This window comes from Melospiza georgiana, chromosome 6, assembly GCF_028018845.1.
Source record: "Melospiza georgiana isolate bMelGeo1 chromosome 6, bMelGeo1.pri, whole genome shotgun sequence".
NCBI lineage: Eukaryota > Metazoa > Chordata > Aves > Passeriformes > Passerellidae > Melospiza > Melospiza georgiana.
In genome coordinates, this window is record NC_080435.1 from 26,194,271 (window position 1) to 26,212,110 (window position 17,840).

The 17,840-nt window shown below is 46.0% G+C and overlaps 1 protein-coding gene across 2 annotated transcripts in view; it reads right to left on the bottom strand.

The window, feature by feature from the left end:
• The window catches only part of TEAD1 (TEA domain transcription factor 1), a 100,851-nt gene that overhangs the window by 17,570 nt on the left and 65,441 nt on the right, over window positions 1–17,840 (bottom strand). The window contains exons 1-6 of one of the 2 annotated variants that reach the window (XM_058025806.1): window positions 15,234–15,590; window positions 13,908–14,042; window positions 13,681–13,727; window positions 13,178–13,239; window positions 11,070–11,194; window positions 1,828–2,001 (exon numbers count right to left, since the gene is read on the bottom strand). In XM_058025806.1, coding sequence (XP_057881789.1) covers window positions 1,828–2,001; window positions 11,070–11,194; window positions 13,178–13,239; window positions 13,681–13,727; window positions 13,908–14,042; window positions 15,234–15,236 — 546 coding nt within the window. In that variant the 5' untranslated portion in view covers window positions 15,237–15,590. Of the gene's footprint in view, window positions 1–1,827; window positions 2,002–11,069; window positions 11,195–13,177; window positions 13,240–13,680; window positions 13,728–13,907; window positions 14,043–15,233; window positions 15,591–17,840 lie in introns of those variants that run through there. The other variant, XM_058025807.1, reaches the window with a different exon arrangement.

Consider the following 17,840-nt stretch of genomic DNA (forward strand, 5'->3'; position numbering starts at 1 on the left):
TGTGTTTCAGCTCCCTCTGCTCTGTTCTTTGCTCTTTCTGGCCTCTTTGCTCAGCCAGCCCTTAAACACTCGGTCTACAGCTCACAGGCCCAGTTTTAAGCCCTGTGAATTTCTCAATGGGTTTCTTCTGCAGTCCAACACAGCTTCTGCTCAGTGGCTTAGTCCTTCTACATCCAGATTTGAGTAAAAAAAGAGTTTCCCTAATTCCAGTTTCCACTCCTAAATCTGGTGCCACAGAAGCTCTTGGAAAGATATGAAGTCTGGGGCATTTATGAGGTGTAGAGTATTTCAAATCCCATAGATAAGCTCAAGGAAATACGATCATAAGCAGTGGTTCCAGATCAACCTCTTCTGGTTTCAGCCTCAACCTGTCCACCCTGTAATTAAACCCTAAATATGCCCCTTTTAGTGAAGTTCTACAAGAAAAAATGTAAATGCTTAGATGCTAACTGCTGCTAGGAAAATGAGCATGCCACAAAAAATACCCCAACAAATTAGTGAGCATAAAAAGCTTTAGTATAAGCATGAGGCTCAGCCTGCAGATTTGCTGATCCTTTTGGATGAACCTTTTAGTAGTTTAGTGGTGGACTTGGCTGATGGTTGAACTCAATGATCTGGGACCTTTTCCAGCCTAAATTATTTTATGACTATGTCACTAACATGATCATTTGCAAATACAATAAGAAAAACCTGGCTTATCAATGAAATTCATCACTACTCGATCAATATGCAGCATCCCAGCTCTCCATTCCAATTATTCTTTCACCCTTGCTCTGAACATGACAAGCTATGGAGCAGAATCCTGTGCCTGACTAACAAAAAGGCAAGGAGAAAGCAGATGTGCTTCAAGAAAGCAGCTCTGAGAGCCTCCCAGGCTCAGAGCTGCCTCAGCTTGGATGCCTCTGCACAAGCAGGGGCTGATGGCAGGGATGACCCTCACACCCTGCACCTGGCAGCAGCTGCACCTCAGAAATACCCAAAGCAGCCTCCATGGACCACTAGATGGCAGTTCCCATCTCCAAACGGGCTCTGGGTACCTGCTGGCTGCTGCCCAGCAGTGCAGGGCCAGGCACAGCTGGGGCACATCTGCCCTGGCTGCTGGGAGCTGCCAGCTCTGTGCCAGGGAAGGGAAAACAGCTCTGCATGGTAACAGAGGGGGAAACACCTCCCACAGCCCTGCTGGGCAGCAGGGTCCTTCCCTCCACGCCTTATGTGAAAAATGCATGTATTTTATGATTGGCTTTTTGCAAATATTGAAATGAATATTATATGTGTTGTGTTAGGAAGTAATGCTGTATTAAGGCTCTTAAGTAGTGTGTTAAATATAGTTTTAGGTTATAAAAAATGTTAAAATAGAAACTGTGCTATGGAAGATACTTTTTTTAAAGAAAGGACTTGCAGTGAGATAGCAGCCACAGGACACCTGAATCTTTCAGAGAAAAAGAATTTATTGCTCCATTATCAGAGGAAATTAACTTCTTCCTGCCTCGAAGATGCTGTGAGGATTCAGAGGAAGAAGCTGACACTGCCCAGACAGAATCCTGTGTTTGAATGGAATTTATGCATTGTGTATGAAGTGTATGAATATGCAACAGGCTGCTGCTTTTAAGGGTTAATCCTCTGTTAATGTGGGTCCTTTTTTGGGCTTATTGTGCCCAGAAAAGGTACCTGGACCATCTATAACTCTTTGTCTCTCTTGTCTCATATTGTCCTAATTCAAATTGTCCAAATTATTATTACCCTAATTGTATTACTATTTTTATAACCATTTTATTACTATTAAAACTTTACAAAACAAGCGCTTGGCGTTTTTCCCAGCGGACTCACCCAGAATTTGACGAGGAAGAAAGCGTTCTGCGGCCCCTTCCCAAAGAGCTCCTTCAGGCCGCCCTTCTTCTCGGGGAATTTGTCGTAGATCTGGCGGATGTCCACCGACTCCAGCAAGGGGTCGCTGTAAGAATGGTTGGCATGTCCGATGTGCACGAAGAGGTGTTTGTTGTACTGCAGGGGAGAAACAGGGAAATCAGCCAGAGGAACAGAGCTGTGCTCCCATGGACTGCATCACTCCCTCCTGGCACTGGGATTTTTGCAGCATGGTTGGCAGGAACAGCTTCACTGATTGTGGCACACACCCTTGTGAACAAGGGTCAACATCAATAAAAACCCCTGTGTCCCCTCTGCAAGCTCCAAAGCCTCTGCAAGGGGGTCATTTACACTGCAAGGCCCAGCGGCAGCACGGTGATAAAGAGCCCTTCACTGAGCATAAAAAGATGAATTGCTCAGGAGGAAAGTTTATTTTTGCTCCTTTAAACAGTGAGTTTTAATGGCCTGTGTCCTCAGAGCCTGAATTTCTGCTGGTGCCACAGAGCCCGCTCCTGCACATTGCAAACCTCTATCTCAACTGAAAAGAGATGGAGGGAATTTCCTTTTGACTGCAGGATGACAAGAAGGCCAGTTTCTCTGCACTGCTGTTCCTACAGACATTGTCCTCGTGTATTTCAACCCATGTAATATTCAAGAGCCCAACTTTTCCCCCCTTCCCTCGGGAGCCAGCTCTGTAGAGGACCATCCCTGCCAAAACACATTCGGCCTCAATTTCCCATTTCTTAACTTCATCCCATCACACCTCACTATAACCACAGCAATCACCTTGGCAGTGCCTCTCCTGCCTGGGGGACAGCCTTGGCCCAGTGAAGTCCACCCCAAAGGAGCACAACATGATCTTTTAGGGGCTGCCATTCCCCCAAGAGAACCTTTCAGCACCCAAAACGAAACTGGAAGGATGAACACCAGGAAAGACCCTCCAGCAGTCAGTCAGCATCTCCCAGGGCCACCAGAGCAGAGTGAAGGAGCTCCAGAATGGCAGGTTTAAACACTGGGGCTTTCCCCACGCAGATCACAAAATATTTTGCTAACTCAGTTAAGGGAAAACTGACATGCAGTCAATGAACACTAGAGAACCCTGTCACACTGAACAGATGCTGTACATAAGGGGCAATTCCCAAAAGCTAGGCACAAATAAAATATTTAAAGCCCCAAAGCAAACCTCATTTAAGCTATTTTGTTTACAATGTACCTGCTGAATGAACAAATTGAAGTGACAAATCTAAATGAATTGGGCAACCACTCAGAGCCTTCCTTCGGTGCGAGCAAAGTCTTCCCTAGCAGATGTCCAAAACTCTGGGGAAAAGGAAATGGACTGGCTGGATTTCTGCACTTAGGAAATGAAATTGAAATCTATTAAAAATCATCTAGCACAGTGAAATCTGAATTTAAAACCAGAGAACACTCATCTGGGTATGGGGCCAAAAACGAGATACAGCCTGAGTTTTCTCGCAGGGTTGTATTTCTTTCTAAATTTTGTAGAAGGAAAAAGGAAAACATAACATCTCATTAAGGCATTTCCACAAGCAAAAAAACCCTGGGGATTGTTTCCTCTCAGTCTTCTCTGCTGGAGTTGTTCCAGGTTGTATAAATAACCACATTTTTATGGAAACAGAATCAAGGGCTCAGATTGTCCTGTAAATTGTCCTCCTCCCCAAAAGGGTGTCTCTCTCCCAGCCCAAAGATGGCTGGGGAGGCAAGGGGGAAGGGAGAGCTGCATTTTACCGTTTGGCCACTGCAAACCCCCAAGACAATTCACACACTGTGCCTTATTCTGCAAGCCAGGCAAATATACAAATTGCTCAGGATCCAAACTTCAGTAAAAGCAAACACATTTATAGGGGCATGGAGCATGAAGTCTTAATACTCTTTAAATATAAAAGCAGAGTTGGAGGCAGCTGCAAAGCTGCCACAGTTGTCTGCAGAGCTCGCCAAAGCACCAGATGCTGCTGCAGCAAAATTTCTGAGCGGGTACAGTAGGACAGATGGTATGACATCACCTGACAACATTCTTAGGACAGAAATGTTTATTTTGATATTGCAATGTGTGATTATTTTCTCCTTATGTTGCTGCAATTCCTATGCTAAGTACAATCATTACTAAGCTAATTAGACACGGCATATTTCTGCAAACTAACAAATGATAACGCAGTACTGGAGCTGGGTAAATGGGTACTGAAATGATCCCTATTGCTTTTAGACAAACACGACAGCAACTGAGGCATGGATAAAGGCAAAGGAGCAAAGTTTTCTGCCTATATTTTTGAGCCCATTAGTGTCTGAAAAGCTTAAAAACATCCTCGTTATATTGATAATTCACTGTTGATTTAGACTGAGTATTCCAGAGTCATTGAAGTGCATTAGTTGCTGAGGAATTTACTCACACCGTAGCATTTAAAGGATTTGCATCTGGCATAGGGGCAATAATGTGCTTTAGATGCCATAAACCAGCACAAGTCAAATCCCATATTTTCTAAGTACACAAGAATAGGAAGAACATTTGCAGCTCTGTCTCCTGTGTCTGCATTACACGACATGCCCTGGAGATGGCCGCCTCTTAAAGCTGAGCTCCTTCCCTTAGAAAAATTCCAACTATCCAAAGAATGCAGTAAAGCCATGAAATATGACTGTTGTCAAATAATACCACGAGAAAAATTATAATCCACTTAGGAATTTAAAAGAACCGAGACAAATTGCCAATGGCAGGGGATGCAAGCATTTAAGCTGGTGCAGAACAAAGACAAACCACCTACACCTGCTCTATCAGCCAGCACGTGTACTTGCAAAAGCTCCTCACCAGTTTTGCCCTTATATCCTGGCACAAGCACACAGATCAGCACATGGGTGGGTGAATGGCTCCCCATGCACAGGGTGATGTAGATGCTGAGCAGGGAGGAAGGCAGGGGGCAGCTGTTTCTGTGGGGATGACCTTGCTCATGGGCACAGCAGCTGAGTGCAAGGGTGCTTTAATGCTTCCAAATCCCACTGGCACACCTGCCCTGGCAGGGACTGTGCTCCTGGGGGGAGCCAGGCACTGGGGTATCAGCAGCCTGTGTGCAGCTCTAACCCAAACCCTGCCCAGCCTCTGCTCTGCTGCTGTATCTCATAAATCTGAAACGCTTTAATTTCCTGCTGATGTAAGAAAATCACTTGGTCTGCCAACAAGTTTTCTTATTTCTACCAAAACACACTAGTAACTGAATATTTAATTCCTGCTGCTGTTGTCCTCCACTGAAGCAGATTGGGAGTTATAAACATGACATTTTAATGCTGTAACTGGAGTTTGTACCAAGTCCTGTTGTTAAGGTTTTTAACACATTCCTGTGAAATGTTAACTGAACTTTCTGTGATGTATGCTACCACACAGCTGCATGGGCAACCTGGTTTTTCATGCACCTCCCTGCATTCAGACTCCTGCCTGGACCTGCTCAGGGATTGAATCAGAAATGTGAAGTAAAAGGGGTTTTTGGGTGACTTTATGGTTGCAGAAGTGGAGAGGTAGGTGATGAGGGAAGGCAGTTCCCTGACACCTCAATGTTGCCCAGCACTTCCCAGTGTGAAATTGGGACTGCCTGCTTGGGCAAGGTGCTTACACAACGTTTCCATCAGCTTTTCTGCAATAGGGAAGATGCATCTTTCAGCTCTGGCCTGCCTGATTTAAGACCCTGCAGCCCCAGTTCCAGAAGTGCTGAGTGCTCAGATGGGAAAATTATGCCTGACTATAGGAAGCTCTCAATAATGTTAAGTATTCTGCAAAATCAAGCTCATGACAAATCAAAGGGGACCCTCAAAATCAGTGGCCCATTCATTCTTTTGCACCTGAACTTCTTGGTTTGTCAATTGTGAGTAATAATGCTCCTTCATCCAAAAAGACTGCACTAGCACATCTGTGAAATGCAAATGGAGGGAATTATTAATTCCATTTGGAAGGGAGGTTAGACAGTGCACAGCGAGCAGGGCACGGGGCCACGCATTTCAACAGCAGAAGAAAACAAACTACTGAATAGTTGCTTATCAGAGAAGGGCCATCTACATCTCCCCTGAATGCAGCAGAGGAACAAATGAGCACGTGAGCATGTCATTATCTGCTCTCTGCAGAGCAGAGCAGAGCAGAGCAGAGCAGGGGATATTGCCCAACTGGTGGGAGCCAGTTTTGGGGTGGGTGCAGGGGAAGCTGTAGGACGAGTTGGGGACATGCAGGGCAGAGGCACAGGCAGCTGCAAAGCCCTTGGGGCGAGCCAGGACAGCTGCTGGGGGCAGGCAGAGTGGGGAATTCACAGCCACAGCCCACCCCACGTGTCCCCTGCAGTTCCAGTTTTGCTGGGAGATCTCCCTGGAAAGGAGGAGAGGCCCATGGAGGCAGCAGGGAAGCAGAGCCAGGTGCCAGCAGCCTTTCCAGCTGAGGGCTGGCTTTGGGGATGAATGGTGCTGGGCTCCCAGCACCCCTGACCCCGCCCTGGCCCCAGGACCCTCCCTGGAGAGCCCATGTCCTGCCACAGCCGGGCTGGGGAGGCTGCCCTGGCATTCCAACAGGCATCCATGGGGTGCCCCAGGAATCCTGCTGGATGGGAAATCTCCTGCCATGCCACAGCTTCACAACTGTGCCATGTGTCAACACTGGACCTCTTCAAAGTGCTTTCTTGGGACTTCTAGCTATGGAGACCCAAAAATGAGCATTTCACAGAGATGAACACTTGCATCCCACGGCCAACGAGCAGCTCTCCAGCACGGCAAAATAAATGAGCCTTGTGCTCAGCAAAACTTTCTGATTCCAGATTAAAATGACCTCCAGTGCAGAGTCTGCAGCTCTTGAGACATTCATCCTAATGTGAGTTTGCTTTCTTGTCCTTTCACATCACAAAGACACTAAACCAAGGACTTCCTTGTGACTGAAATGCTGGACTGCTTTTTCTACTGTTCACAGGGAGTACAGAAAGGATAAACAATCCTTGCAACAATGGATATTGTTCAAGGATGGAGGGCTTCTTTTGAAAAGATCTCATTTATTTTTCATCACTTAGGTGGTTTGATTAACTTTGGTGAGTTTTACTGCATTTGGCTAATGATGGCAGGCTGTTTTTATGGCCCTTGAGCAATTGCTTTCCCTTTCTGGTTCTCAGGCACAATTCTCCCCGGGCTCACAAAGTCTTTTTACAACAACAATAAAACCTGAATTAAAACATAAAGAATGTTTTATTTCTTCACCACTTTTTAAAATACATTTTGAAATTTGGACCTAACACCATCAGTTTGGATGGGTGGACATATACTGAAAATGTCCATCAGCCATGTTCTGTATAGCCCTATATAGATATTTTAAATATAAAGTTGTCTGAAGTGCTCACAATTTAAATAAATGTGACAGCAAGAGCAAGAAGCCTCAAAAAAGAAGAAAGGGCTTTTTTTGTTGGGTGGTGATAGGGCTTTTTTCTCTGATTGAAAATCAAGCTTGACTATGTGTGCATATGTATATATATATAGATATAAAGATTTTGAATTATTTTCATTTCAGTTATAGTCTTTGAATTTTATATCTACTTGTGTAGCAGTCAGTTGCTTAGATCCTTTCTAACTTGCCTGCATGCTCAGTTTATATTTGTTAGGAAACATGGGATTGCTAGGTTTAAGCATTTGTCCTGAACTTTCACAGAACCACTGGAATAAAAATGGAAAGCCTCCATTAAGGAAAACCTGTCTTGGAAGCAACAGATGGGCACAAGAACTGCTCCATCTGCTGAGAACAGAGTTATACAGGACAGGGAATAATCAAAGGTGGCTGAAATGCTGCTGCTTGGGCCTGCAAGGGAAACTCCTATGCACCATTTAGGAATTGTACTTAAGCACAAAATGCCACAAAAACAAAATACAGCTTGACATTTGTAAACAGCATTGATTTTCATGGAAAAGGTGGAGCAATTTTACCCATCCTCACTGCAGAGTCAGTGTTCCAATATTTTGCCATCTTGTGTTTCCCAGACTATCTTCTGCCATGCAGAGTTACAGTGAGGGGTCCTTATTGTTTCCTTTCTATATTTTTCTCTTTTGCAAATGGAATAATTTTGTGTCTAAACAAGGAAAAAGATCAACAGATTAACAGCTGTCCACAAGTGAGAGGACTCTATGGAGCTGATTTCCAACCCTTCAGAATACCCAATCTAAACTAACCTCTGAAAGTGCCTGGCATTGAGCTTATTAGAAAGCTTTTAAACAGCATTTGCCATTGGAAGAGCCACAGAAATGCTGCAGGCCCCACTCCCACCAGGAATTATTCCCTGTGGTTGGACCTTCGTGCCCATGCACAGCCCCACTGCAGGCTGTGGGAGCCACCACAGCTGACAAACCCAAATTTCTCATTTCTGGCCAGGAATAGGGACTGCAAGGGGTCTGCCAGGATCAAGTCCTGATCCTAATAAACCAAATAAAATGAACAACAGAAGTTCAATAAACTTCCAGGCTACAGTTTGAGGTGGAATTGGTCTATTTGCCTCTAGTGCTATGAGACTTTCTGGCCTGATTTTGGGTTGGGGGAGAGAGGGAGGAAGGGTCACCTTTGTTTAATGAAATGTTGGAAGCACATTTGATGAAGATGCTAATGTATGTAATTTTCTGTGAGAAGTCAGCAATGCAATGAATCTCTAAGTGTCCTTTTTCAGAAGATAGAGGAGAACTCCCTCACGTGTCTCCTGTAGCAGCACACAAACACATTCATTTCTGAGGCCAGCAGAGGCACAAAGGAGATGCTGCAATCACAGCACATGCCTGCAGGACTTCATGGAGCACAGTGTGGAAACACACTCAGGTCACCTGCCTCGCTGATTCCACGTGAAAAGTAATAAACCTCCATTTTTCCTCTGCTGTGCAAACTGTACCTGCAGTAAAACAGCCCCACAAAGAAAGGTGTGTAAAGCTGCAGGAGGAATTCACATTTCTGCAGTGGCACCACAGGAGGCTGGGGTTGCTCTCACCTCCAAGGAGAGCTCTTGGTGCTTGTTGGAGAGCTCTGAGCACTGGAGACAGGGCAGGCTGGCAGCAGCACAGAGCTGCCCCTGCACACCAGAGCCTCTCCAGCAAACACCCTGGGAGCTGCCCACACTGCCCTGGGGGCTCTTCCCAATGCCCTTTCAATGCCAAATAACCACATTTACTGAATTCAGTGTAAGGAACCCTTCTCCTGCTGCTGACTGCCCTTTCCCAGGCAGTGATGCTCACTCAGTGCCACAGGGGCTCATCCTTTGGGTGCCCATGGATGCTGCAGGCTATCCCCATGCAGAGCCCTGCCCCACCTTGATGAGCTAAACTGGGAATTGACTTTGCCTAGAGTCTCATTTTTGCAGTGTTACAGCACACAAGTAACTGCTTTTTTTAAAACAAGTCTGGGTAGTTTGATGCTCCTGCTTGTCCTGTAAACCCTCCTGCATAAATGCATTTGAAGGGTGCATTTCTCAGCAGGCTTCTTGCAAGCTGGGACAAGACCCACTGGGCCTCTGCACCCTCAGGAATTTCAAATAATATCAGTTTGCTCCAAAGAAGGCTTCACAGTGCTTGTGGGGCCATCCTGGGTAACCATGCTTCTGTTCACAACTCCACTGTCTCAGCTGCCCAGCCCTGTTTGCTCCCTCTGACACAAACACCCAGATACAGAGGCACCCCACCACATCAGCACAGGAGCTTTGTATATAGATTTATGTTATAGAAACCTCCAGAAAAGGGATAACTGTGGCAAAAGAGCCAATGAGACTGCACAGAAGGAAGATTTCATTCACACACAGACAGCAAGGCTGAACGTCACATGGCCACATCGTGTTTTCCCAGTAACCTGGAGCGTGCACACACACACACACACACACACACACACACACACACACATGCTGGTGTGGGGCAGGCTGGGGATGGCAGAGCCCAGAAATCAGCAGGACACGTTCCATGGGGTCAGCAAGGGCTGGAGAATCTGTGCATGGATAAGGGTGACTGCTGGGGAGACCTGGATGTGGTACCCAGAAATCCAAACCTCTGCCCAGAGGGACTCAGGGCTGGGGTGGACGGGGTGCTCCAGAGGGGCCTGGAGCACTCTGAGGTGAAGCCCACCAGAGGCAGGGCTGCCATGAGACCATGGGAAGGCAAAGGGATTCCAGGGAAACCCTGGAAATTCAGGTGAGCACTGAGAGAACTGTACCTGCTGCCAAACATTTGCTGCCCTCAAAGCCCATGCAGGCTGGCAAAGCTGCCACTCAGCAAAGCAGCACCCTGCCACGTGGTGGGTGCATGGACAGCTGAGATAGGGTGTGTTTTCACAGGGATCTGGCCCTGCCAGCAGCATTCCTCTGTTGTAAGGTTTCTGGGCTATGTCTCCAATCCCCACAGCGCAGGGTAAACACTCCTTGGATAACACCAGAGCCCATTAATGCTATGGTTTCCAGTGCTGGATTATAAAAGCAAAACGATAGCTTGTCTCTTCTCCAGGCTACTGTATTTTGCCAGGAATCTGAACAAAAATGGCCTGTCCATATCACCCATTCAGGACAGTATTTGCTTTTCAGAAATTATCTCAAAAAACTTCTCAGGTTCCAGCTGAAAGAAGTTCTTTCCATTTATTTGCAATGCAGTAGAATCAGTGCTAGGCTACCTAGCTCTTGGTAAATATATGGGGATTAATGTCAAGGTTCAAGGCTTACTGGAGTAATGACACATTACAGTCAACTTCAGAAACTACCCTTAATATACCCTACAGTATACAGACTAAAAATTAAAAGAAAATTTAAAACTTCATTAAAAAAAAATGCAATATGCACGCTTTCTGGGCAAGTCCTTAATTTTGTTTTGGTTAGGAAACAGATTAGGCTTTAACTTAGAGTTCAAGCACTGAATTCTTGCCAAGAACACAATGCAATTTGGTACACCTGCTAAACTAGGTCAGCAGCGAGACAGGCGCCAGAGCAAACCCTGCCTGCTTTCACAGAGGGCCCTGGCTGCTGCAAATGGGGAAAAGGAGGGCAAGAGAGGAAAACACAGTCCTGGGGTGAGAGGAATACTGCACAGAGCAGCAGTGAACACAGAGATACAGGAGTATTCCACCATACATGATGGAAGGCGTGCCCAGAGGGTGGGGAGCAAAGGAGAAAAGCTGGAGATCAGGAGTAGAGGAGCAAAGCTGAGGATCAGTGGACACAAGGGCAATAAATACTCACTGATTCAGGGTCCCTCTGCTGCTCAAGGAAAGCTGAAAACTCCACCAGCCTGAGCTTGGTCGTACCGATGGATCGGCCCTGCCACGCAGGCACGGAGGGCGCTGGAGCTGATGTGGGCTCAAAGCCTGCAACACAGGAAACATCTGCATCAGGAAGCTGACACTTCCTCAGCTCATATCTGCTCAATTAAAAATAATTGGGAATTATGCATGGGGCCCTTGGATATTTATATTAATTTTAGCAAGTAATTAATTCAGGATGAGTTAAAATTGGAAAAACTCAGGGTAATGTGTAGAAAAAGAGGTGGCAGTCCAGCAATCTAATAGTGGCAGAAAGAAAACTACTACTACTACTTTGCTTCCTTGGGGCTGTAACTCACTGTAGAATTTTTGTTTAAATTATATATTAGATTACAGAGATTTATAGAGACTTCACCTGGACCTACAGCTGCATCCTTCCTTGGAAGGCTCACAGGAGACATTCCTGCCTTGGGAGGCAAGAGAACAGACTCCATTTCTGGCTCCTAATGTGCCACATGGTACAGGTAAATCACCCCTCTTTTTGCCTGTTTCTGCTGCCACTCTCAATTCCCCTCTCCTATTTAGAGCACAAGCTCTCCAAGGCAGGGACTGTCTCTTACTATGTATTTGCACATTGGGTCTTGACTTCTTTTGGAGCTTTTAGGCATCATTATGATACAGCTAATAATAAGTAATTACTGTAGAGAGCTGAATCATACCCTAAAAAGAAAAAAAAAAGTTTCAAATTGATAATAAAGAGAGAATGACATGATCTAGATAGAGAAGGGATGTTAACCACCCTCTCTAATTCACCTCAAGAGAAGGAATAATTGCTCTCTCTTGGTCCTCATTGTAGAAAATTGGACAAGAAGGAAAGAAAACTGTAAAGAAAGAGGAAAAGGCAGCAGCTCGCAGGCAAAACTCATCTTGGAGACACACGGGCACAAGAAAGGCAGGGGAGAGGCACCAAAAGTATGAGAATAAAGATTATCCTGGACTAGGCTGAGAAGCGGGGAGAGGTCAGAGGCAGTGTGTGAACATATCCCATAAAGGAAATGTGGTACCTGACCCCAACCCTCAAATTCAGGCAATGAAGGTGTGAGGCTTGTGCAAAACAGGGAATTACAAAAGTCACTGGCTAGACATGAACAGGAATTCTAACGGAGCAAAAACTCACGCACGAGTTTTGTTTGATTTAGAAATACTGATGCTCCTAATTCTGAGAGAAAACATGGATGGCTAAATGAAGACAACAGGAAATACCTGTCTTAGAAAATAATGTTATAAATTAGGGATGTCAAGAAAAGAGCATTCTCATGAATGCAGAAAAATAGCTTTAGTTCAAAGCATTAAATAGCAGCAAGTTAGAAAATCATAAAGAATTGGGTAAGAGTCAAAAACTTGCTACACAGAGTCAGAAGCATTGGGGTCATTTGGCAAGGGAGACATAACATGAGAAATCATCTGCAAAGAAATAATGAGCTTTCATGAAGTCAGGCATGGAAAGAACCTGGGAAAAGTAGCAGGGAAGTAGCCATGGGAAAGGCTTGATCAATTTGAGCAATGAAATTCAGAATAAAATTAGGTACTTATCAAAGTGGTACCAGGCAAAGCAGGACCTCCAGGAGGGGATGAGTTATAAACAACCTGATACATAGAGAAGTTTTACACTTATGGCTAAGTGTATATGATATTGGGAGGGGTTTTAGGCTCAGTTTAAAATAAATTAAGGTGTATTCTTGTTACAGAGCTATTCTAAAGGAAACATTCATCCTATTACTCATTTTTTACAGTAATTCCTACAATACAGAGCACTGACTGGAAATCACACATCACAACTCCTTGCATATGCATTAGTGCTTCCTACCTAAAAAAAGCCCAAACACAATGATTTCCCCTAAGATATAATATAGGACACTATATATATATATATATATATATAATAACAGGACACTGGGATTGATGCTTCCTTTGGCTGGAGGACACATGAGATCCTGAGCAGTGGCTCTGCCCAGGGCAGAAGTTAATAAATCACATTCAGTACAAAATTCAAGTATTTTTAAGGCAGAGGATAAATGGGAGGATTACCTGAGATGGGAGCTGTGACTGATGGCTGTATAGGATAGGCCTGCTGAACGAATGGCTTGACACTGCAAAAAAGAGATGCACAAAAATCACACACTGTGCCATGCACAGGAAATTCCATCAGAGACACACAGTATAGGAGAATAGGTGCCTGATGACCTTACCCACAAACATATCTCTTCCTTGCAAAGCACATTTAACAGACAGACAGCACAGAGGGAATAGAGGGAGTGAGAATTACAGCCAGGGGTTGGCACTGCTGGGACTCCCAGAGGACACAAAGCAGGGTGCCCATCTGGCATTCAGCCTCAGTTTTGAGGTTTGGGATCCCTTATAACTTTTTGAAAGTGAGTTCACATCACTATAAAGGCTCTTTCTTTCCCTGAAACTGTCTTCACCTCCTTTTTGGAAAAATTTGCAAGTTCTTGCTTTGCTGATCTCCCAGAGTGCACAAGCCACCCTTCACACTGCACAGAGAAAAAGCACTTTGGAATTTTCAGACTTACTCTTGCGAGGATCCAGGCTGCCCCGTTTGGATCATGCCGGGCCAAAACTGAAAGAGGAAAAACAAACAAACAGGGCCACAGTTGTTCTCTTTGTTGGAAGGACTTGGGGTATTTTTGAACAAGCAAGATTCCTTTTGCACACTCAAGTCAAAGCATTAATCCACTCATTCCATCTTAGTGTTCTACTGAACATTGTTAGGGAATACAGGGATTTTTTTGGGACTTACCCCAGGTGCCCCAGGAAATGTAGGACGGGGAATTCCTGGCAGGCCCAGCTTGTTGTGAATAGCAGTAGCTGAGACTATCTGAGCTGATGACATTGCTGCCATGTGCTGGAGTGCTTTGTCCTTTGCTGTCTGATCCTTTAATATGACAATTACACGGAGTCTTAAAACGTTTGGCACAACAAATGGCATTAAATAACTGCAGCTACAAGCACAAAACTAAAAACTTAAAAAGCCACACAGAAAATGCAAAAATAGCAAACCATGCAGGAAAAAAAAAATACAGCACGGAGGCTAACACTCAAACTACCTCAAGGCAAAACCTCCTCTCAGACATGCAGGGTAGACCTGAATTCTCACAGTCTGCTCTGCCAACACACAGGAAGCTCTGGCACAGCAAACTACTGCCCAGTTGTTTATCTGGGCAAATTCTGATTTTAAATCAGGCTGGGCTAAGCAGGGCGTGCTCCTGAGGCTCAGCTCTGCCTGCAGGACAGGGAGCACTGAGATTAGAGCTCTGTCATTTCCATCTAAGAGAAGTCTGCCTTTTGTATTGTCCTGTAAACGGAGAACACAGAACTGCGGCTGACTCGCAAACAGGGACAGCTTTCTTCATGCTTAGGGACATTTTGGATTCAGCTTTACAACAAGCATTTCCAAAGTTAGGTCACAAGCATGTAAATGACATCTTAAATGTTGAGTTGTGGTGTTTTACTGATTTACAGTGTTGCCACAGAGAGCTACCAGCCATAAAATTCCTGCTTTTTTGCAGCACACAGGAAGGAGTTTAGGAAAAGGTGGGCTGTTATCAGCTACTTGTGTTAGAGCAGCACTTGGAGTCCAGCCACTGCCAGTCAGGGATGGTCACAGGACAGAAAGGGATGGCCTCTTAATGCAACAGTTAACCAGGGGGATGCCTTAGCTCAGGGGAGATGAGCAAACAACAGACTGCTACACCTGGTACAGCAGGGTTCCTCATCCAGAGGTACTGGATTAATAACCACCAATATTTAGGTGTGTCACTTGGAATGAAGGAACACAAGCAGTATTAGGCAAGGATGTTTTGGGTTGGTTTTTTTTTTCTGCTTTTATTTTACAAGCAAAGTAGCAAGCATGCTGGCAAGAGGTGCATGCTCTTATGTATGATATATGACTTTGCACATATGCTCCCTCCAAAGCTTGTATGTAGTAGTACTATAGGTGAGCAGTTTCTTCCTTTGAATAGCTCCTTTAGAAACAGCACAGGCTGAAAGTACAGGAAAAGCTAGCCAAAAAATTCTGCCAAGCACAGCTAAGGTACATAATACTTGGTTTAGTCAAAATACTTACCATGCTTGTTACCTGGATACAACAACAAACAGTTTATTAAAATGCTTGTGTAGAATAGCAGACTCTTAGCAAAATATGAACAAAATAGTAAGAGACAAAGGAAGAGCAGTTTGCTCAACATTAAATATCAGCTTTAAACAAATGCATTATTTTCACCCAGGGTCTGATTCATTAAAAGGGGGGGAAAATGGTTTATAAAGAAAAAAAAACAGCAAAGCCCTGGGGAGAAACAACCCCCAGCTGCCTGTGTGAAAGCTGTGGATACTGGAGGAGAGGGATTGTTGCTGAGTGTGTTTCCCTGAGCTGTGCAAGGAGCCCCTGTGGGACACAGCCTGGAGAGCAGCAGGTGGAGCAGGGCAGGAGCTGCTCCAGCATCATTCCCTGTGCATCCTGCAGGGCAACCCTGTGCTCAGCACCATTCCCTGTGCACCCTGCAGGGTGTGAGCCCTGTGCCCAGCACCATTCCCTGTGCTCAGCATCATTCCCTGTGCCCAGCACCATTCCCTGTGCCCAGCACCATTCCCTGTGCCCAGCACATTCCCTGTGCTCAGCACCATTCCCTGTGCCCAGCACCATTCCCTGTGCTCAGCACCATTCCCTGTGCACCCTGCAGGGTGTGAGCCCTGTGCCCAGCACCATTCCCTATGCTCCCTGCAGGACAGCCCTGTGCCCAGCACCATTCCCTGTGCTCAGCACCATTCCCTGTGCCCAGCACCATTCCCTGTTCTCCCTGCAGGACAGCCCTGTGCTCAGCACCATTCCCTGTGCCCAGCACCATTCCCTGTGCCCAGCACATTCCCTGTGCCCAGCACCATTCCCTGTGCCCAGCACATTCCCTGTGCTCAGCACATTCCCTGTGCTCAGCACCATTCCCTGTGCCCAGCACCATTCCCTGTGCCCAGCACATTCCCTGTGCCCAGCACCATTCCCTGTGCCCAGCACATTCCCTGTGCTCAGCACCATTCCCTGTGCCCAGCACCATTCCCTGTGCATCCTGCAGGGTGTAAGCCCTGTGCCCAGCACATTCCCTGTGCTCAGCATCATTCCCTGTGCCCAGCACCATTCCCTGTGCCCAGCACCATTCCCTGTGCACCCTGCAGGGTGTGAGCATGCAGGACAGCCCTGTGCTCCGCTGCCTGAGCAGCTCTGACCCCTGGGCTCACCTGTGCTCAGGGACCCATCTCTCAGTGCAGGGACCAACTCAGTCCTTTCACAAAGCTTGCAGCTTTCCAATAGAAGCACAGGAAGCAGCTCTCTGGCTAAGAGCTGGAGGTCAGCCCTGGCTCTCAGCCCTGCCTGCCCCAGGTGGGAAGGTGTGCACAGGAGGTTTATGCATGGCATGTTTTACTGGCTGCCTTTGGATGTCTGCAGGCTAAAGAGATGTTAGCTGGGTGCTAAGAAGTGGCAGAATCCTGAGGTTCACGCAGCTCCCCAGACCCCTCTACACTCTTGCACAGCAAGAAGGACCCTCCATCACGAAAAGATGGAAGGGAGATTTCCTGAAGCAATATGGAGATCTAGCCCTTCCAGATTTCTCTGTTCCACCCTTTTTGTGTAAGCAGAGCTGGCTTGGAAATGCCAAACCATGAGAGTCTCACACAGCCTGCTGAATCCTACCAAAAACCAACATTCAGGGGATCTGAGTCCTGTGTGTAAAATAAATGACACAGGAGAACTGTGCTTCTGGCTCCTAGCAATCTCCAACACCATGTGAAGCTGCTTTTGTCCCTACCTTGTTGTTCTCCAGACCTGCTGGGGCACTGCAGGCTCCCCTCCTGCTCTGCCTCCTGCCTGCCTCAGCCATGCCTGTGCCACCACATCAGGATGTGCCTGTGCTTTGCCAAGGGGACAGACTCTTCTGGATCCACTAGCAGATGGAGCTAAACTAAAGGAGAATTTAAAAGTAAAAGCTTTGTCAGGCTGTTAAAGTCCATTCCTGGGAGTTGAGGTAGGTTATGTCTATGAAATTGTTCTTCTTGCCTTGCTTTATCCCTCCAAAGTCTCTGGCTATTTCTCTGCTGGTGTTAGTGCAGTCCAGAAGGAGCTGCAGTTGTTTCTGCCCTGTGAGGCACTGAAACCAGCTAAAGTGCATTACCTTCTGCAATGTTATTGCCATCCAAGGACTAGAACGGGAGCCTGGCCACTCAGCAACAGTTACAGCAGGCAAATCCCACCCTAACAGGTGAACTAAGAAAAATTACTGAAGATTTACACTTCCTTCAAAATCTTCTGGGGAGCTCTTAGTCACCATTACAGTGAACCTGCTGATCCTGAATTTTAGGGACAGTGACAGGGATTTTTGGAGGGAGAAAACCTTTTTTTCTTTTGTGACACAAAATGGTACGCGCCTTCCTTCTTACCAATTGCTGCTTTTCACCCTAGAATGATCTGTTTTTTGTGGGGCCATTCCTCTCATCCTCTTTGGCTGATTACATTTTCAGGAGGGTGGAGAGATAGGGAAAAACCTTTAGAATGACAGCTCAGAAAGGCAATCCTTGCAACAGGGCTGGTTTTGAGGTGTTTCAACAACCCCCACAGAGTTTCCCACTGGTGACAAATCTGATCTGGTACATCAGGCCAGTACACTCCAACGGGAAGTTTCACCTT